Source organism: Onychostruthus taczanowskii, unplaced genomic scaffold (genome assembly GCF_017590055.1).
Source record: "Onychostruthus taczanowskii isolate IOZ18803 unplaced genomic scaffold, ASM1759005v1 scaffold174, whole genome shotgun sequence".
Lineage (NCBI taxonomy): Eukaryota > Metazoa > Chordata > Aves > Passeriformes > Passeridae > Onychostruthus > Onychostruthus taczanowskii.
Genome location: NW_024498951.1, coordinates 871,190 through 893,317, shown reverse-complemented (window position 1 = coordinate 893,317; position 22,128 = coordinate 871,190). Strand labels below are relative to the sequence as shown.

The 22,128-nt window shown below is 37.5% G+C and overlaps 1 protein-coding gene across 1 annotated transcript in view; it reads right to left on the bottom strand.

Moving 5' to 3' along the window:
- Positions 1-1,193: 1,193 nt before the first annotated feature.
- Positions 1,194-22,128, bottom strand: part of LOC121333652 (atrial natriuretic peptide receptor 2-like) — a 35,369-nt gene continuing 14,434 nt past the window's right edge. The window contains exons 10-24 of the mRNA XM_041400193.1: positions 20,474-20,621; positions 18,980-19,066; positions 18,566-18,709; positions 17,616-17,737; positions 15,849-15,990; positions 12,920-12,965; positions 11,852-11,956; positions 10,745-10,858; positions 9,811-9,904; positions 8,910-8,997; positions 7,989-8,128; positions 5,065-5,217; positions 4,330-4,428; positions 1,975-2,066; positions 1,194-1,343 (exon numbers count right to left, since the gene is read on the bottom strand). Of these exons, the coding sequence (XP_041256127.1) occupies positions 1,194-1,343; positions 1,975-2,066; positions 4,330-4,428; positions 5,065-5,217; positions 7,989-8,128; positions 8,910-8,997; positions 9,811-9,904; positions 10,745-10,858; positions 11,852-11,956; positions 12,920-12,965; positions 15,849-15,990; positions 17,616-17,737; positions 18,566-18,709; positions 18,980-19,066; positions 20,474-20,621 (1,724 nt within the window). The remainder of the gene's footprint in view (positions 1,344-1,974; positions 2,067-4,329; positions 4,429-5,064; positions 5,218-7,988; positions 8,129-8,909; positions 8,998-9,810; positions 9,905-10,744; positions 10,859-11,851; positions 11,957-12,919; positions 12,966-15,848; positions 15,991-17,615; positions 17,738-18,565; positions 18,710-18,979; positions 19,067-20,473; positions 20,622-22,128) is intronic.

Here is a 22,128-nt window from a genome sequence, read left to right as displayed (position 1 = left end):
GCTATGCCACTCAAAGTCCTTCCTTTTCATCTCCTCCCAATTAGCTTTATCCAGTCTAGTTCACATTACGGTGGAAATGCTTTGACCCTTGATATCCTTTGTCTCTTAGTTTCACTTACTCTGTTGGATTGTTTGTTAACCAGCTGAACAGGAACGGGCTAAACTTTTCAAAATAGATTAGCCCTGAAAGGTAAGTCTTTAAAGAAAGCCAACACCAGCAATGCTCACAGAATCATGCTCATCTAGAAATTACTCCACTTGTAGTGATGCTTCTCTCTTTACAGGAAATGCTGGCTCAGGAATGACCTTTCCTAAACTGTGTCCTAAATTACACAGTGACTCAGAGGGCTGACTGATTTCACTGACAGACAGCTATCCAGTAGGTCACCACCACTTTAGTCAAAGCAAAAACATCAGCTAATGTTAAGAGCTATTTTTCAGAGAAATCCCAGAGCAGCCAAAGACAAGAGCATTTGTAGCAAACTTTACCCTGTTCAGCAACAGCACACAACATCTTGCATTTCTCTTCCAAGATTTTCTGCAACAAGATGGCAGGTGTGACTAGGAATTGGCTGTATGGATACACACCAGACTTTTTTCTTAATTCCTCTTTCTATGCCCCAAACAGTGGAGATTAAATGGAAGTAGGAGTACAAATACTTGTTTCAATTTGTATCCACTATAATTCCTCCGCTCTTTTTTTCATCCTTCTCTTTTGAAGGATCTCACTTCCTCACACAATACACACTTCATTTTTCCCTTTCACAGCACAAAACCAACCATGCCCACAGGGTTTATGATACGACTAAACAGCAGCACTATACTGCCTCCCTTCCTGTGGGAGCACCTCACAGGCTGGAATGTCTGATTTTGAGGTCATGGTGGCTGCTGGCTGAGCATTTGCTATCAAAACCACATCAAGAAGTAACACTGGGAGCTACTTTCTGCTCTGGTAGCTGGTGGGCCGTTTCTATGTATTATTCCTTAAGATGGGTTTTTGCTTTTTTTTGTATTTTCAGTGCCACTGCTGTGAGAAACACCTGTAAATAAGGCCTGAGCTAATATATTCACAAGGCCAAAGGGGTGTATTATCTCTTTTTTAATTTTCTAATTCAGCAGGATGACCTAACAGACCTAACAGCAAAAGAGATACAGGAGATACAGGATAAAATGAGTGACTAGGAAGCAGGACTTCAGAGAGGATCACTAGGAAGAACACCTGGTATCAGACTATATGAAACTCTGTTGGCATCTTGAGGAGTCACAGAAGTGCTGGTGACTGCCTTCTGGGTGACAGAAGCTTTCTTACCTTCAAGCCAGTATGTGACCATGTCTCCTTTCCCCTAAGAAAGAATATTAGTCATGGGGTTATAAACTGTCATTTATGAAACAATTTTCTTACTACAACTCAAAACAAGTCCCAAAAGGAGAATTTTCTTACTACAACTCAAAACAAGTCCCAAAAGGAGAATTTTCTTACTACAACTCAAAACAAGTCCCAAAAGGAGAAATATGTGCCTGTCAACCACTTTACATAGAAGAAAATTGAGGCATAAAACCTTTCCTTAAAAGATAATAGCAGTAGTATCAATTAAAAAAAAATCTTTGAAGTCCCATCCAAAACTGGGTCCACATATATGTTAATTCTCTTGTGGAACTCACATGATGATTTGTGATGTCTGTGAAGGACCTTTTTTGATTTCAAGCAGTCATGACAGTGAATGTGCCATGAAGGACTTCCAACCTTGACTAAGTCCTTTGTCTCTGACTTGTCCCATGAACAAGTCCACAAAATTGATCTTGGCTTAAAATGTGAACATGCACTCTTCAGGTATGGGAATTAGTCTAACCAAAGTACTGTGAGATATAGAGGACTAGAAAATATAAGGGACTGCATGGGTTAAAATTCAAGGACTCCAGAGTACTTTCACACTCTCCTCTCTGAAAAGCTGAGTATAAATGTTGCATACACACCTTGACTTGTAAATTCCCACGGCATACTAACACATACTCTCCAATCTGCTCCAACAGCTGGTATGCACTTGAACTACACTGTATTTTAAGAGCTGGCAAGAAAGATAAATATCATATTAGCAAACAATTTGTACATCTAAGACAGATCCATCTCCCAAAGTGTGTCAAAAATTTCAAGACTCATTAAGGAACGCTCTCTTAGGTTTTTTTTTCCAAGTCTTTCATTCCATTCCTTGTTATTTGTTATTCAAAATGTTTGCGCACAAGCTCCAGTATCCTGGTCTGTTTGTGAGAGCATCTCAGGAGAAATATGGGGCTGTCAACAAACACTACTCTTCACATTCTGCATCTAATAATATTTTTGCACTCTTCACAGTTGACTATCTGTGCTACCGATGAACATCCTCTTCATCTGGTAAAGAAAACTATACACAGTTCTACCTCCTGGTCAATAAAGAGCCAGTGCTTTCAAAGGAAATTAGTTTTCAGCAAAGTCTAAAGACTAAAGAAAACTAACTAAAGAACAGTTAGTCTAAACACTAAAGAAACAGCCACCGTTGCTCTGACTCCAAACCTGTAATTTAAGACAGTTGGAAGAGATGATATGAACATAGCTCCACAATTTTTTAACATTGTGATTTTCCTTAGTTGAAATTTTATCTTCATGCAAACCATGTAAACCTCACTTGTCTTGCCTTTTGCAAATGATGGAGGAAGAACCAAGAAGGACAGATAGAAGATTTTCTACTTTTGCTGGAAACCAAAATTTTGCCGAAATTAAAAAAAAAAAAAATTAAAAAGGTTTTTTTCACCTGTAACATTCTGTGACACAGAGCCAATCATTATGCTTTTTTTTTGTTTAAAAAACATCCTAGGTGATAGTAGGACTGGCTAAGTTTGTCTAACTGATTTTTGTTATATTAGAAAATGACAGTTCTATAATGCCCACTTTTATTTGTTTAAATGTTTTTTAGAGTCTCAGAACACTGCCTGTAGATCAGGAGATCTATGTTTCAGATACATATCTCAGAACTATTCTTTGAAGATACATTATATTTCAACTTGTCATCTTGCTTGAGAACAGGACACTAGCACTCAAATTCCAGGTGATAGCATTTTTAGTGTGCATTGCTAGTAATTAATCTATTTTAAAGCAATCATCTTAGGCTTAAAATTTGGTAACATAATTTAAGGTGTATGTGGCCAGAAAAAGAGGGAAAGAAAATAAATGCTTGAAAGTTAAATGCTCTGTCTTTATTTCTATGTCTATAGTGCTGATGCACCATCTGAGAAAGAGCCTGGCATACAGAACAAAAGATAACCTATGAATCATGGAAGCAGATTTTGAAAGTATTAGTTTTAAAGGCGTTCAGATAAGATGACACAAGGAACATGAAAGGAGTTATCTGGGAGTCTGACAGAAAGAAAATGAAGTTACATGTGTGCCATCCATGTTAGCATTTGCTTTGGAAAAATAAAAATGATGAGAAGCAATGGATGCTAGTGATTCTCAAATCCTTCCAAAGCTTTCAAATCCATCATTTAGGACCATTCCTCTGCCTTTCTGCCTTGTTTTTAGTGGATCATGATAGATGCTGAAAGTATCAGTTTTTACCATTAAATTAAACTTGAAGAACCTTGTATTTGCCTAGTTCCTATACAATGCATTACAATGTGAGCCATAAAACTATTCAGCTTGGTTTCGTGAATGTAAAGAAACAAGACATCAAGGTTCTGTGACATTGAACCACTAAATCAGCTAAAATATTTCAGAATCTGAGTTTCAAATATTCATATTGGCTAAAGACAAAGTTTTCTAAGTAAACTTGGAGCTCTGTTATCTCTTAGGAAAAAGCAGTGAGAATACCTCCACAAAATTTCTGCTTAAACTAGAGGGCACATATATAATCTTCTATACTGGTTGAACACAGACACAGCTCCCATGATATCCTACTCTTGTGTTCTCCATTAGAGAAAGTTATCAGCAGCAAAACAGGAGTAATGAAATACTCTTACCCTAAATCCAGCTGGGTGCCAGGAACAAATAGAAACAGTGAACATAACCACTTGCCTCTTATTTTGTTTTATTCCAACTCTTTTTTAATGTAGAGAACTTCAAAACCACAAAAATCCTTCCCTGAGACTTGAGAAATAAGGGGAACTGATTACAAAAACAGTTGTAGAGAGCATCACTCAAATAATTTGTCCCCAGGCAGACTGGACTCAGAAACCAAGAACCTCTTTCCAGGATTCAGAATCATTTGAATAGGTCAGGACTCAAAACTGAGCCTAACATTTTTTTAAGAACTAATACATGGATGATTAAAATGCCATCTGCAGTTTGTTCCTTATTACCTTCACTGGTAGATTCCATCCTGGAAGCTGTGTTCACAGTATCTCCAAATAAACAGTACTGTGGCATTTTGGTTCCAACAACTCCAGCTACAACTGCCCCTGTTAAGAAATGGAAAGCAAGATACTTTGTGTTTATAAAACACATAATCAGTCATACAGCCTTGTGATTGCTTCCTACACTATCTTAAATCTGTTAACCAGATAAAGACTGAGTGTCAGTATTGTTTTTACATGTGTTACAAATCTGTCTTACAAGTGATTTAAACATAGAAGATAAAATTTCTTGGTAAGACAATGTACACTGACTACTTGGCAGATGCTGGGCTGCACAGGACATGTCCAGCTCTGGCAGTCTATCAAGAAGGAATTGCAATCATACATCAGATTAAATCAGGGAGCTAGGAGTCTGAGAGTGAAGGGTAGATAAGATTGTCAATAAACAACTCACTGTTTTGAGAAGAGAACAGCTGATAAGGACAAGTAACAGACATACAGAATGGCAGTTCTAACTCACATCAACAAAGACATGGGGGCTATGGGATATTTCCAATGTGGTATTCAAAACTGAGGTACCAATATCCCATGTATCCAATAAATTATTCTTTTGGGATGACCTCTATGTTGTGTTCCACTGGGTAGCAAAAAATTAATTTTATTTTTAATGGAGAGGAAATGGCCACTACAGACGCATTTGTAAGGCCAGAGGAAGACTCTTTTGCAGCTTTCTCAACATACCTGAATGTATTCCTGCTCTTATCTTTAGAAGGGTGTTAGGCTTGTGTGGGATCTTTAAAGTCCTGCAGACATCCAGAAGGTCTAAAGCCATGCTTGCAATCTCACCAGCATGAAGAATCCCATTCTCCTTGGGTACTCCTGACACCACCATATCTTAACACAACAATGCAACTGTGTTAATCTTTGGCATTACACATAGATTTACTAAAGTATGCTGCCTACAATAAAAAAAAAATAATAAAAAGGAAGAAGCTCTATTCCTTTATATCCCAAGGCACAGTTGTGCCTGATGAGCAAAGAAAACCAGAAACGAATGCTAGGATAATGGCTCATGTGTGGAATTACCTTAGGTAGGAAAAATGTATTTCCTTCTTAATTTATTCCCTCCAATCGTTTCTTACTTCATCCTCTCCTCCACTGAGAATGGTTAAAGTGGGACAGGCAGTGCAAATGTGGCTGTTCAGTGCCTTCTGACATTGGGCAGATATTACAAAAAAAGGCAATGACTCCAACTAGGCATTCTTCTATGCTTCCTGCACTATGCTTTAAAAACTGATTATGGGATCTTGGCGTGCTAGAGTGCTGAGCTGTACAAGCATGACTGTGAGAATGATAAACTCCCACTAAACCCTGAACTTATGTGGGATTTGCTGCTCTAGTTTGAGCTCTGTAAATCTATGGCACATGATGAGATTCATCCCATGGTACTCAAAGAACTGGTGAAATCATTGCAAGATTTCTGAAAGTGCTTTTTGAATGGTCATGGAGATCTGGAAAAGTCCCAGTCTACAGGAAGCTGGCAAAGCTTTCAAGAATGGCAGAAGAATTTCTTCTGCCAATTCTTTCAAGAATTTCAAGAATGGCTAGAGGGACAACCCTGCAAACTACTGGCCTGTCCCTTTCATTTCAGTGCCCAGCAGAATTTTGGAGAAAATTTTTCTGGGAGGTAATGAAAAATACCCGAAGGACAACATAATCATTGGTCACAGCCAGCATGGCTTCATGAGCAGAAAGCCCTGATTTTCACATCTGATTTTCTTTTATGACAGGATAACCCACCCAGGTGATCAAGGGAAGGGAGTTGATGCTATCTTTTTGGATTTCAGTAAAGCTTTTTATATGGCTTCTACCAGGATCCTTCTGGACAAACTGTCTGGCACGCAGCTGGACAAACAAATTATGGGTGAGTAGCTGGGTCAGGGGTCAGGCACAAAGGGTTGCAGTGAGTGGGGTGACATCATACTGGTGACCTGTCACTGGGGGTTCCGGAGCCCTGTGCTCTTGATCTTCATAAATGGCTTGGACACAGAACTGGAAGGGTTGATAAGTCTGCTGATGCTACTAAATTGCCTCACAAGCAGAAAGGCCCTGCTGAGACCTTGAGAAATCAGAGGACTGGGCTATCACCAACTTCATGTTTAAGAAGGAAAAGAATTAGATTCTGCTTCTGGGATGGGGCAACTCTGGATGTGCAGACAGACTGGGAAAGGAGAGGCTGGAAAGGAGAAATGAGTGCAGGAAAGGGAGCTGGGGGTCCTGCTTAAGTTGAACATAAGCCAGCAGTGTCCTGGGGGCATCAGGCACAGCATCAGAGCCGGGCAAGGGAGGGGATTGTCCTGCTCTGCTCTGCTCTGCTCTGCACTGGGGCAGCCTCACCTCCAGTGCTGGGGCAGTTCTGGTAACACAACACAAAAAAGACATTGAGCTGCTAGAGAGTGTCCAAAGGAGGGTAACAAGGATGGTGAAGGGCCTTGAGGTGAAGCCATGTGAGGAGTGGCTGAGATCCCTTGGTCTGCAAGTGACTTCAGAAGAGGAGACTGAGGGGAGACCTCACTGCAGTTACAATTCCCTTGTGAGGGGAAGAGGAGGGGCAGGCACTGATCTCTTCTCAGTGGTGACAGTGACAGGACCTGAGGGAATGCCCTCAAGTGGTGTCAGGATTGTGTTTAGTTGGGATATTAGGAAAATGCTGTTCACCCAGAGGGTGGTTGGGCACTGAAAGAGGCTTCCCAGCAAACTGGTCACAGCACCAAACCTGACACAGCTCAAGAACCATTTGGACAATGGTTCTCAGGCACATGGTATGACTCTTGAGGATGGCCCTGTGCAGGGCCAGGAGTTGGACTCTATGATCTTTGTGGATCCCTTCCAACCAGGATATTTTATGATTCTTTGATTCTGTTACTGTGTAGGGCAAGAAACAGGTCTTTTAGGGATCTGTGGAGTGCATTTGCTCAGGAATTTTATGCTCAAGAATGTGTTCCTTGGAGAAAAAAGAGTGGGCTTTTTTGTTCCCCATCTCTTATAGGAATTCTGTCTGTCTCACCCAAAAACCCTGTTAGATTTCCTTAGGTTTTACAGAACTCAATTTTAATCATAGTCTATCCCCAGCAGATTGCCATGGTAGCTACTATAAAGCCATTTTCCTACAAAAGAAAAGATGCAAAAGAGAAGAGGCAGTCAAGCCCTTACAATGTATTAGGAGAAAGAAGATTGTTACAGTCTTTGCAAAAAAGACAGATAATAAAGCTTAGGGTATGGCATGTATGATCCCATGTAGAAGAAAAATTTTTTAGTTGTGTTCCCATGATACAGAGGTTGCCAACTGGGATTAATCAAGTTAAAGACTTAAAGTCTGACCTCACTAGTAATAGGAACCAAATAAACAGCAGCGGTATTTTACTCCATTAATTTGTCCCATTCGCAACACTTTTTAACTACACAAATTAAATGTATGCAGGAAAATGTCCCTAAAGTTTGCTAGGGCTCTGCTAGAACTCATCTCCTAATTGTTTTATTTGGTCTTCCCAGTCGTAAGAAGGTTTCCAAATCTCCTTCAGCTGTTCTTCCTTGTCATTGGCGAGTCTCTATCCTGATGCACCAGGCCCCAGGCCCCATCATCATCCACAGCTCAAGGAACTTACAGGCATCTCCTATTGTCTCCACCTTATAGACATCATAGTTATCTATGATTTCATCAAAAGTGGTATAAAGCTTGTTCAAGAGATCTACCACTTGGTATGGTGTGCTGCTGCTGGACAGCTCAGTGAAGCCAACAATGTCACTGTTAAAACACAACAGAAAGAGCATAATCATCCACTGTCCTAATCGTTCCTAGTTAGTAATCTTAAACACAGAGCAAAAATTTCTCAATGCAATTACACCAACCTTCTCTTTTCAATAATTCTTTAATGAAGATTTTTATTGGATAGTTTTGTCTTCATTTATTTAAATTTACAAAAGACTCCTTCCTTTTAAAAGGACAGGCTGACCTAAGTATTTTTGCTTAGCAATGCAGTAAAACATTTTTACAGGTAGACTTTAATTTGTAATAGACTAAGCAGTCTTCTGGTTTGGGTTATGTATAAATTAAAAAAACAAAAAAAGGTAACTCGATATCTGTTCTTTTATGATGAGTGTGATGAGTGAAGGCAGGCCATTTGTATATTGCTTCCTGCATGCATAAAAAATTAAAACTGTAAATCCATGTGGACTCTAAAGATAATAAATTTTCTTTACACAGGCTAAATGGTGGAATCTCTGCTTAGACCTATTTTATGAAACATACTTAGACCTATTTTATGAAACATGTGTAACACGTGTAAAGTGATGTGCTGCTCTTTGTTAGAGCTCCAGAGTAATGTCATTTTTTATTTAAGCAATTCTAATTAAAAATAGGAAGGTGTGAGAATTTTGAAAGATGCTATTTTGTAGAACCACCTATTACAATAGGTGGCAGTTTAGATAGAAATTCTGTGCTCAGTTAGGAGCTTCACCTCTACTGGAAGCCTAGGAGTATCTTCTGTAGGAGACCATTCTAGTCCTAGCTTTCATTTTTTATTTACCTGAAGAAGATGGTGGCACTTGAGTAACTTTGAGCTTGTGTCTGTTTTCCCTGCCTGAGATCATCTGCTACTTGTTTTGGCAACATACCTGTTGTAGAAAGTAGAACATTGTAATATTTTTACATGGAAAAAAGAACATATTAAATATAACATGCTGGTTTCAATGCACAAAAAATGTTCATAAATGCAAAATATTATGAAGGTGAAAACACACTTTGGCATCAAAATCTGCTCTGCTGTAATGTGAGAATTCACAATAAATATCAATGATAACACATCCAGATTCTTCACATGGCCCATAACTTTTAGGCCAAACAAACCAGTATATATACATTTCAAGAAAAAGTAAGGTAAGATTCTATGGTGCGATCTAGGATTTTACTAATTCTCTCTTTGTGAACTCTTTGCTAGTGCTTTCTGCCTGTGTTAGGTTTCATTACTATCTCTTCCCTGTTCTGTTTTTTTTTTAATTGTATTTCTTCCCCCTATCTTGGACTTTCACATCCCTTTGTTTTATCCTTTCCTATATGCTATTCCCATCTCTTTTTTTACCCCTTTTTTTTCTTACAGAATTCTGGAATATACACTGCCATCAAAAGCAACCAACTACCATTCCACAACATTTATAAGTATGTAAAAGGCCTGCCACACAGATGCAAAGTCAGAACACTATGGATTTTGGGCCATAAATCTCAGATGAGTGTACTGATCTCTTGGGGGAAAATACAGAAAGTAGCTAAATATCTTTCCAGCTTTGCAAGAAACAAGTATATTCATTCTTTGCTAGCTAAGTATTACCTATTAAATAATCACCTATCAAAGGATTCTTGTTTGTAGTTAGAAAGCTGAAATAAAATTAGTACTGAGAAGAATATCCAGTATTTTTTTCTTTATAACTTACTATACAACAGACGATCAGTCTTCTGTTTTTCATGCATTAAATCCTGGGTTCTCTCAGCAACCAGTATCTCCAGATGTTTGTTATATTTCTCCATCTAAATAATAGAGAATATTGTAAAATTTTTCAGAAATCCATCTTTTTACTGAAACAGATGCCTAGCTGGATAGGATTTAAGTATTTTAATGATTCTGCTTTGAAAACATTCAGAGATAAAAAAGGACACAGGCCTAAGACACCTAACACTTTTTTAAAAAACCCAAAGAACAGGTTTCTCCTCAAGTAAATTTATGAATTTAGACTTGAGGTTGTTGCTTACATACAAGACAGCAGAAGGCAATTTCAGACTGTTCAAATTTCATGCAAACTTGAGGGGCCAAATCCAATGCAGAGAGTAACCTACAAACAAAATCTTAACAAAACAAAAAGTATCTAAGTCTCAAACTTTTATCAAAAACTCACAAGGCTTTCATAAACTATCTTGCGATGTTAGTCTGTGCTTTGCTTTTTGCACCCCTCCTCTGTGTGAGGCAATAGTCTGGAGGCAGGGATCTTCCTTCTCTGCTGATGGGCTTGAGATACTCTGCTCAAAATGATTTATAAACATGCTATTTGTAGCATGCAGGGATTCTATATTTGTGATATTATAAGAGCCACATGAAAAGGGGAATAGAGTTTGCAAACAACATTTGACAGACAAAAAAAATGTTCAGCCCCAAAGAAGTTGAGAAATTTAAAAAACTGAATGAGAAAAGCTGGGTTCCAAAGCAGAACTGCAGCTACAGTCACCCCAACAGTACTGGAAAATAACTGTGGATATTTTTTCCAAACAAGGGGTATAAGATTTAAAAAAAAAACAAACAAAACAACCCTGAAGGATATAGGTGAAAGTTATGGAAAGTGAGCAGATTGGATTGGATTAAAAAGCTAAATTCACCAGAGTCATCATCATGTCAACAGGGCTAACAGGATTCATCTTGTACAACATTTTCTTGACTTGTTCAAACGTAGGCCTTTGGGATGGATTATTTTTTCTACACCTTTCAATTAACTGCAGAAGGGAAAGAGTGAGAAAAGCAAACCGCCTTTTATTATTCCATGCACAAGCAGTATTTTAAGTTAATATTTCTGTTTGCTTGGTGCCAACTGCTTATGTGAAGCTCTATCTGCAGCTGGTGAAGTGTCACAGCTATACTGAAGCCTCTGGAGTTCTACAGGCTTTTGCTGAATGAAGGATATTAGTTCATGAAAATTCTGCTGTGGGAAATTATGAGTAAGATATACAGGTTCCTTCTGCTGAACACTGCTTAAGCTCTTGTCTTGTGCTGTTAGAGAGTGTTATATATGTTATATGTAACAGCATATATCTACTGTTTTCAGAGAACTTGTCTGTACACAAATTTCACAAGATTAAGAGCTGAAGTCCCTTTAAGAATGTTAACTTTTGATTAAAAAAACAGTGCTGCTAAGGAGAATTTTTTTTACATTTATGTTGCTACAAACCAGCAAAGGTAAATTATATTGCATTTAAACTGAAATAAGGATGACCCCATTTTGTTCTGATTTAATTAACCTGGTAGGGGATGTACTTTACTGAGGTTACTGAAGAGAAAGACTTGCTGCATAAGAAGCAAACCAAACTCATAATTTGCCTGAGACAGACTTCATTATGTGAAAGCCCTCTGTCAGTAAGCTAGATATTACTAACATAAAATATGTACGGAATTCAACACTTTATAATAAAATGAAATTGCACCAAAAAAATCAATGATTGAATATTAAAACCATAATCTATTACACTGGAAACTGGAGGGGACAACTGAATCTTTCATTGTCACAATGACAAGTTTTTTATTAGGGATATTAAATATTGTCATTTTGTCTTGTTTAAGGTGTACTTCTTGATTTCTGGGCTATTTATATTTATCAAAGGTAATATTGCCATAAAACTTCTATGACATGTTGTAAATTCTTTTCAATAAATGATTTTTGTACACAATATTGTACTTACAATTTATACTTTACAATATTGTATTTTACTCACCTCTACATAATCTGTGGGACATGGGCAAGAATTCTCAGCCTTTCCTGAAATTAATTCTGCCAAAGGTGGGCACCAAGAATATTCAGCTGAATGCACATCATCTTTCTAGAGAAAAGGGGATTAAACAATGTTGAAACAAGTGTTATGGTTCTCATGCCAGACACTGAAAATATAGTACTATTATCATCATCACTTTTATAACATCTTCCCTATCACTTCTAAGTCAGCTTTTTTTACATAACAGCACAAGGGAAAATAAAGGATAAAAAAAATATATATAACCCAGTCTAAAATGGGTCACCTTTTCTAAAAGCTTTTTAATGGCTGACAGGCTTTAATCTTAGTGTTTATATGGCATAAACAACTTTTGAAATAAATGAATACCAGCAAGATATTAGGAAACTTTTAGGAGACCACAAGGACTATATTAGTCTATTACCACAAACAGTAAGAACTGGAAAAATAGTAGTTTCAAGTCTTTATTGTTACAACTCTTGTTAAGCAAATTATTTCAGAGAGAACATGGTTACATATCCAGACCATCTGTTTCCAATTTCATGGTGTCTCTGCACATCCACAGTGGTGTGCTGAGATCCCACAAAGGTGCATTCTTTTTGTGTTTGCCATTTAGCAGTGATCAAAAGACACATGCAAAACAGATATTTTACTTATGGAGAGCAGGTAATTTGCTTTTCCACTTCTACTTAAAGGGCCTGTAAAAGACAGGAAAAGGAAGAAGCAGGAGAAAAAGAAAGATATGGATAAATTCTCTCTGCCTCCACCTAGCCATTAAGCCTCACAAAGCTAATCAAAAGGCTGTTTTGGAGCTACATTATTTTTATCATCTATTCTTCTTCAAAGCTCTGTAATGGAAAACTGGTAGATCTATAAGGAAACACTGATTGCATGTTCCATGGGAGCTGAACTGGCATCCATAAAATCATGAGGAAAATGCATGCACATAAAATAACTCAAAGGTGCAGTAACTCAAAGTTTGGTTTGTCTTCAGCAGAAACAGAATCAAAGTCGTCATGCAATTTCTACCTATAGTTCACCTTTACTTACTGCTAGAGGGTCACTTCTTGTGGCAATTTCTAGTAAAATGATAGCGTAACTGCATAATAAAAATGAAGAAAAACCTTAATACAATAACAGTTAATTGAGTCAGTGATTTCTTCTTGTCATGATGTATTATTTTTCCCCATTCTATGACCGAAATCCCAGTATCTAAAAAGGAAGGATGGCAATGGTGCTGCTACTTGTTACTGCTTTGTGCTTTCAGGAATTTGCTACAGAATGTTTCATAGCATTTGTCTCTCACGGTTACAGACCCCAGAGATGTTTGAGTTTGATGGACAGCAAAGCAATTCTCTCTGTAAGTATTAATGGAATCTGGAGGTGATATGTCCAGGCTTATGTATATGATTCCTACCAGTTAAACATAAGGGTCTGATTTTTGCTCCAATCAAGGATCAGGAGCAAGTTCATCAGAATCACCAGAGGGGGGTATGGCTTTTTTTCAGCCACCAAAAAGATTGCTGTTCTAGAAAATTTTCATTAAGTCTGTGACGACATAGTGTTTTCAGAGGAGATATAGTAAGCATTTGTGCTTGTTCCTTTTGAATTATGTTCTTATGGTCATTATCTTCCTCAGTTGAACTAAGGTCTAATACATTCATCATGGATGAAGAATGGAAAAAGACAGTAAAAGTAGAGAATTTAGGCTTTTTTTCTGAACTCATTTCAGATCTTCCAGAACAGTGATCTCTTAGAAGCAAGCACCTCCTTCAGCCAACAGGCTGGATAAAGATGTCTCTTTATATAGTAAAACTGTGTAATAATTTACCCCTGCATGCCCCTCAGCTTGGTAACATTTACTTTTTTAGAGAATATTGGTTTTCAATTTGTGTCACTAATGGTTGCACTGTTCTGTAAGACATTCTGCTGGTAAGAGGATGTTTATCTGTCTTTTAGCCCACCTGTGGGCCACCACTGGAAAATAAAATAATGCATATAAAACATGATGAATAATTTAGAAATTAATCTGATGATATTTTTATATTAATTTTGTGGTGATTTGGTAGGAGAAAGCAAAATCAATCCTGGTAAGGCTGCAAAGCTAAAACAGATTGTCAAGGATAATAATTAGATGAGAGTAAGTCTGATAAAGCAGCACTGATTTAATTCCTCTTCAGATGCACTGCCCAATAAAATTCACTATCCGTTGTGGATAGTGAAATTCATATGACAATTACAAATCAAGAAGAACCAATCTAGGGCAAACTGTGATTGGAAATATCCTCTTCAGCTCAAAACAGGAGCTACGTTCATGCTTTTGTTCTCATATCCATTTTAGCTTTCCCATCTGAATAACACTTTCCTGGAGAACTTTAAAAGCAGGTGATTCATCTGCAAGAGCACACTAAATTACAAGTCCCTTTCCTGCAGTTTCTACTAATTTTTTGTTTGGGCCTCACTTCCAGGAATATTAATGGAACATTTGCACAGATAAAAACTGAGGATTTCAAGATTGGATCAATGCTACCTGGCCAGTGAGGCCAAATACATGTATCAGGAAGGTTTACCTTCTGTTCAAATATTCAAAAATAAATTTTATTAAAATGTAAATTCTAAAGAACAGCCCCGATAAGAAGACAACCCTTTCAATGGTACAGGATACTTCTCTATCTTCCCTGTCTGCATGTTGCTCTTCTCCCTTTTTTTGGTGTGATCTCTCACTGCTTTTACTTTTTTCATTTTTTTTTTTTTTTATATCAAGAAATTAATAACTGCAGTGCCACAAAAGAAGATGTAGATTTTCCATACATGTGGGTTGGACAGCAAGATAAATCCAGGAAACATTCACTGAATCTGTTGAAACTTCATTGTAGACGTATAGGATAGGAGCAAATCAGATCTCTGGACTATTTAAAAGGGAACCCTTGGCAAGAAATGCCTTCAGGAGGCAAAGTCAAATAATGATATCTATCCAAAACAGGATCAAAGTGGGAACAACAAACCAAGGAAACATTTTCTGGGATACATTTTAGCTGCAGGGCAGTGGTAAACTGGAATGCCTAAGACAATCCTAAAATTATTGTTTAGTTGGAGCACAGTTCTTTCAAAGACTACTTCATGCTGAAAAAGTACAGATCAATATAGGAAAAAGGACAGTAGCAAGAAATGCCAACACAATCCCAAGCTGCCTTCTTAGCTGAGCTATTTCGGAGAAAATTCTAAGGACACGTTGAAGCCTATAAGCAGAAACACTACTGAGGCTTCAAGTTCTTGCTCAGTTAATCTGATAGAATAGATAAAAAGTAATGATGTTCAAGCATATTGCATATGCAGACATTTGTTTACAATTGTGTTCCCACTTATCTGAAAAGCTATTGGATAGAAGCAGACAACCACTGGGAGAGAAAGCCACTGGAAAGCAATCTCCTATAAAGACTTTCAAAAGGAAAGGAATGGAGCTATTTGCTAGTGCACCCACTTTTTCCCCTTCTCTTTATTTTTCCACTGTAAACCAAATATTGTCACCATGTATATGCTCCCAAGTAATTGTATTGACATTCAATAATAGAATTACAGGATACATATGTGCATTATGACATTCTAGAACACTGATGCTATTAACTTCTAAAGTATTGCCATTGTTGAAAATAATTCTACTTTTCATAAGAAACAGCAACAGAAAAAAAAGAATAATTAGATAATAGCAGATCTTTATGCCTTTTTATCTTACCAGTCAAGTGACTCCTTATAAATAATTGGACTAGCTCTGCTTTTAAATAATGTCAGCAAACTCAGTATTTGATTATCTACCTTAAAAGAGAAGATCCTGTGATATCTATGCTGTTCTGTATCCCAGAACCAATCCTTTTAAAAATACAATCAAACATATACCTGGAGTGACAACAGAATTGCACCAAGCCTAACTGTTGCTAAAGAATACTCACAATTACTAGAAGTGAGATCAGGAAAACTTAGCTACCTGTAGACATCAGACATAGAATTGGGTTCAAAATCTGAAGGAGCACGTATTTCTGGAGCTGTGTAAATCTGTATCAAATGCTGCTGGGATGAATTTGATCCATCAGGAAAATCTTCTTTTCTGTATGACTGCAAGCCATAATCTAAAGTGGAAGAAAACAGGAAGCAAACTATTGAGTGGATATTCCCTGAAACAAGTGCAGTACTAGACAGTAACACTAGTCTAAATAAATTATTTTTCCCTATTCTAAATACATATCTTAATCTAGAAATAATGGTGTTTGTGTGGTCTTGCCCCCCTAGAATTGCAAATATAGCATCTGGAAAACCAAATATTTGGGCAAGACTGAATGAGAGCAGGAAAACTGAACTGCAATCAGAATTATCTTATGATTTTATCAAATTATTTTCAGCCAATAGTCTCACCTCTGTGCAAGAGTTAGCACGTAACTACAGGTTTCTGTTCTACTTTGTCCCTTGATCCTTATCTCTGGTGGCAGGTTGCTCAAGTAATTACTAGTTAGACAGACTACTGACAATCAGATGGTGGGCGTCACTTGAACACCACTAGCATCAGAACAAAGGCAGCATAGAGTGAAACATCTTTCCATCTATACTTCTAGCCTAATATAGAAGGAATTCTTAGCATATGACTCAGAATCAGGAAGAATAAGAATAAAAAAAACTGATTTCTGTTTTCTTTCTTACGTAAACAGCACCCTTCTGGCTGTATGTGAAGGCTGGATGCAGACATCTGGTTTTATCTGGAGTGATCTCTAATTAACATGTTCCTAGGGACTGAATCTTTATGTGGAGGTCATTTTTAAAATAGCTCCCACATTTGTTATTTATGAGGTTTGTTTGACATTATTGCATCCAGATAAATCATTAAGATTTGAAAACAGTTTGACACAGAACAGAATCAAAACAAAAAGTTGTTGAATGATTTCATAGATATCCTATTCAATTGAGAGAAGCTGTGCTAAGGTGACGCAGTGGATGTAATCCAACTATGTCTCATTTTTATGTTTTCATCCAGAACAGGCTCCAAGCAGAGTAGGCAGTTCTGAAGACAGAAGGATACTGAAGGTGTTGGAGAAGTAAGCCTGGCCCTGTGTAGGAGCCTTAGTCATAGGATATACCACTGAAAAACAAATCTGCTGCTGCTGTTTTCAGGATGGCTATGGATTAGAGACTATGATGACTGCTCTGGGCAAAAAGTAGAAGAGATGATCATTGCCTTAATTCTCTTTGGCAGCTGCAAACTAAACTAGAGTCTCCAGTGGTTTTCCTGCTCCCACAGGCTCTCTTCCTGTACCAAGAGTAGACCTGACCTGCAGGTCCATCTCTGGAAGAACAAAATTCAATGCTGTGAACAAGAGTTAAAAGCTCTGAGTTGAGTCTGCTTTTCTCCATTAACTACCTTGCGCTTACCAATCAGTCAGCATTTCTACATCTCTTTACACCATTGTCCATGCCTCAGGGTTCTCTCTCTATGAAAAGAGAGAGTGAAGCAGAGTTTATGCTCAGATGTTGACAGGCTGAATCATTTGTGGATCTGAAGTGTGCATCCGTGACACATACTAAATGAGTTGACTTCATAATGCAACATGAGACTTGCTTCAGCACAAGGCGCTGCTAGTGAAGTCTGGTACAGTCAGCAATTCCACATGAAATGTCAACATGAAAGGAAGAGCGTTGCAAGTGAAATCTATAATTAGTGGGCTAGCTGGACAGTTTTGAAAATTTTTTCTAGCCTTCTCTTTACCTGCAATTTTACAAACCCACCGGTCATCGATCACACAGTTATTAGACTTCAACTGTCCATGATACATTTTGTGGTGGTGGAGATAGGCCATTCCTTGAGCAATATCAGTAGCAAAAGAAAACCTGAAAGTCAAAATTCAGTGAGCTAGTATTTCCAGTTTCACTCAAAATTGGCTCCAAAGCCTATTGAAGTTTACAGAAACTGCAGCTTTCCACTTGTGTCCCGATGGTCATTTTTCCAAAACACTTCTGGTGACTGTTTGAAAACCCGTTATCTCCCTGAGCTCACAGGCCAAGACAGTAAAGTTTCCTCTAGAAATTGTTAGTACTTTTTTATCCTTGGGAGTGCTTACACATGTTTACCAGTGAAACAATTTTATATCTTCCTTGCTTTATTTGGAAGGTTTCCTTCCTGAAAACCATTTTTCTTTGCTGAAGGCAAGCATACAGCAGAAGCAGAATGGACATGTCAAGAATATTGATCTCAAAAAACAATGTCACTGCCTTTGTGAAAGTTTCCTTGACAATGTGAGTTCATTTCCTGTATTGGTAAGAATAATAAACCACTTGCAGGTATGCTAATAATTTCACCAATATGTCTTCACAAACAGAGAGGTAGTGGGTTTTAGTTAAATAGGGATACCTAAGATATTTGGGGACAAAGTAAAGTTATATAGGAATAAAGGGTTTTAAAACAGTTTTGCACTATAGCTAGAGAAAGTTGACAAGTCATTGGCTTAGCATTGCAAGGACTGAACATAAAACACCCAAAAGACAAGTTGAACTGGATATTCAATTTTCCTTCCTTTCCCTCCCTCCCTCCCTCCCTCTCCCTATGTCAAAGTACAGTCTTGTCTAGACAAGAACTTTATCTAAAATTAACATCCTGTATCAAACAGCACATAGCACAGTCTATGTCATTTTGCTTTTCAAAAGTTAGATTTTTTTCACCTGAAACCCCAGTTCAAAGGAATATCTTCATTGAGGAGCACATCATTCAGGCTGCCTTTGGGGCAGTACTCTGTGACAATGGCAACATTTGGAACTTCTATACATCCTCCAATGAATTTGCAGAGATTGGGATGGTCAAGTTCCCTGTGAAAATCAACAAAAATCACAGCACAACAGTAATTTTCACAGATATCGATCCTAGTTTTGTAATGCAACTGGAAAACCAAGTGCCTTGTCTCACAATGTAGAGGAAAAGTAAAACAGCCATATGGAAATTTTAATCTTTGTTCTCTTCCAAGCAAAGTTTGAAAGAAAGAGGAATATGAATTTACAGTCACATTTGGAAAGATTTTAAGTTCTAGAAAATCAGTGTAAAAATGGAACAACATACAGTTCTTAGATTTCACTTCTTACCTTACTTGCTTTACTTCTTTACGTATGGTTTTAGACAGTGTGAATGCCTTCTTCATTATTTTTTTTATGGCCACTGTTCTACCATCACTGAAACAGAATGAAATGCTGTTTACAGTTTTAAGGCAACTTCAGAAGCCAGCAATACTACAGAAATAGACTACATATATTTTGTAACTATATATATTTTGTATCTGCTCCACATCTCTAGAGTTGAGGAAGAGAATTTAAGCATATTCATATGTGGTTGTAACTCTGAATCTAAGACAACAGACAGGACCCTGTTTCTTTTGATAAAGGAAGCATTAGTGATTACATTCAATCAATCTTGATATGTGGACACCATTTGGAATGTGAGTGTTAAAGCCGGTTGGGGCAGTTTGATGATGGAGTAGCAGCAAAGGAAATGTCAGAGCTAGAGAAATACATACAGCCACCTCCCATCTATCCATTACTTTTGGCTACTGTTCTGCAGATCCTTCACTGACATTTAACAAACTTTTATTCTCATGGGGTTGAGCATTCTCAGCAAAGAAGAAGCTGATTTTGATCAAAAACAAAGAAATTTTCATTTTTAGAGTAAAGGGATTCAGTGGAGATACCTGCAGGAATTTTAGTGATGAGCACCATATAAACAGAGAGTATGGAGTGTTTAGTGCAACAGTTGTAGCTGCTTCACCAATGAGACTGAATGCCCCATTCAGTCATTTTTCACCCTTGATAAATGCTTTTGATGTTGAGTCATCTGTGGAAGGGTCATGATGATGATGATGATGATGAAAATATAACCATTCAGAAAGAAATAAAAAAGATCAATTCTGAACACAGTATTTCATCAATGAAGTGGCTGTGATTTTTCACAGTCTATGCTGAAGGCACTTTCTCCCCCAGTCAACAATCCCAAGTAAGCTCTTCTTTATCCTACAAAGCACAGATCCTTCTCTGTGTATTCAAACGATAAGTACCACTTCCAGCTTTGCACATGTTCAATTGCCTTTTGGAGGGCAGGATATATCTATAATATTTGTCCTTATAGTTACATGATATGTAGATTTGTAATTTGATTCGGAGGTGAAATGCTCTGAATCTTGAGTTGGGTCACCTGGTTAAAGGACAAGATTTCTAATGTGCTACTGAAGAGCAAAGAACCTAGTTTGCTCTGCTTGCATTTTAGAAAAAAGGGATTTATAAAAGTCTTGATTTCAGATACATTTGCACATCAAGGGCCATTCATTAACAGATGCAGGATATCTTACGTACCAACAACCTTTTAACAAGACCCTAAGAGAAAAGGAGAAATGACAACCAAACCAGAAGCATGGCATGTACAACACTCCACAGCCAATATGCAGCACAGATGACCATCTTAACCAACTTGGCCTGACAAGATAAATTCCTGCTTTTTTGCTGCCTATTAACTGAAAGTGGCAAGAACCAGAAATTAAGGTGAAACTAATATAGTAGATACTGCAGTAAATGAGTAATATCTTGACTTACTATCTCCCAGTCTGGGTGAAGTATTTCCTCCTGGACACGTTGGCAGCTGCTGTGCAGGAGCTCAGAGCAGTAACACAACTGACACTGGAGTCACTGAGTGCTGGGGGAGCACTCATCATGCTTCCTGTTGCTGTCTGTATAATGCAATCTAAATGGGATGTGGGATGAGAAAAGGCATACAAAGGTGCCTATTTATGCACAGGTGGAGACTCCAGAGACAAACAAATATAGAGAATTTTCAAAATTTTTTCATCTCATCTGCTCTTGTTAATACTTAAGAAAGCCATTGCTGCATAAAAAGTAAAAAATGTTTCAAAGAGTATTCATTGCCAGAGATACTTCTCACTAATCCTCAGGATTTTATGCAACTTTCATTTTTCTGCTCTCGAGATGATTAGCCCTTGCTGCTACATAGAAGCTGAGGACAGAACCCAGGGAAGGAGAGTAAACCCTGTGCCATACTTTAACAAGTCTATTTGGAGCTCCTAGAAGACTGTAAAGTACAGGAATGTGGGAAGTGATTCTGACACCAGAGAGAAGTCAGAGAAGAGCAACAATACAGTAAGAAAAAAAAAAAAAAAAAAAACAGTGATTTTCAGTGTACATTTTTTAATGTCTGTTGACCCGCTCACAGTGAAAAAAATGGACTTCAAAACAAATTTAATGAGCTACACATCGTGCCATAATCTCCAATCAAAATCCAGGTTTAGCCAATTAGCCTCAGAATTGCTGAGACCTCTCAACTCTCCCTGGTAGAAATATCTTGCAAAGGAAGTTCAACATCTCACCTTGAATCAGGACTGCCATGTTCCCACACCACAGTATTATCCATATGCAGTTCAAAATTGCATTGACATTTGAAGCTGTCTACAGCATTCCACCCAGAAATGCATTACAGATCCCTCAGATAGTTAAGACTGCATATATATCTTTATGTCAATATATGGTGCAATACAACAAAAAAAAAAAAGTTATCTTAAAAAAAAAATGGTTAATTTTTCATACTGAGGGCTACATACCCTGGATATAGCACTGCTGATGTGTTTTCATTTAGATATCTGTGCATTTCAGGCTACTGTGGGTAGCTCTGAACAATTCTATCCAGAAAAGACACATTGTCTATGACCTTATAATGTTATTAGTCCTCATTAAGTTGTTAATCACAACTCTTAGAGCAATACTCTGAAACAGCATTGCTGCTTTGCAGGCTTTTTTCCAAGAAACATCTTTCATCTTGGAGTTTTCAAAGTAATTTTAATCTGTTATTTTTTGATCATGCTTCTAATTTCCCTCAGTCTTTTTCTATGACTTTCCCTCACAGGTGATGCTTATGGCATTTTCTAATTTACTTTCAATTGAAAATTTTGCTCATGTTACTTTTTGCTGTATTGAAAAACACTTTTCTCCACTTCTGTTTTCAAATATCTGGATTGAAATTCGTGTCGGTTCCTGTAATCAAATTAATTTCTAAGCCAAAATCTCTTATTTACAACAACAAGGATATGTTATCAAAAGTACACAGAAATTAATGTTCAAGTCTAAGGCTGAAAGCATCTCTACTACCTATTATCACAAGAACATCTTGACACCAGCAACCCAACAGAACACAGACAAAGCAGACATCTGCTGAGCAATTTCTCCCAGAGACAGAAAAT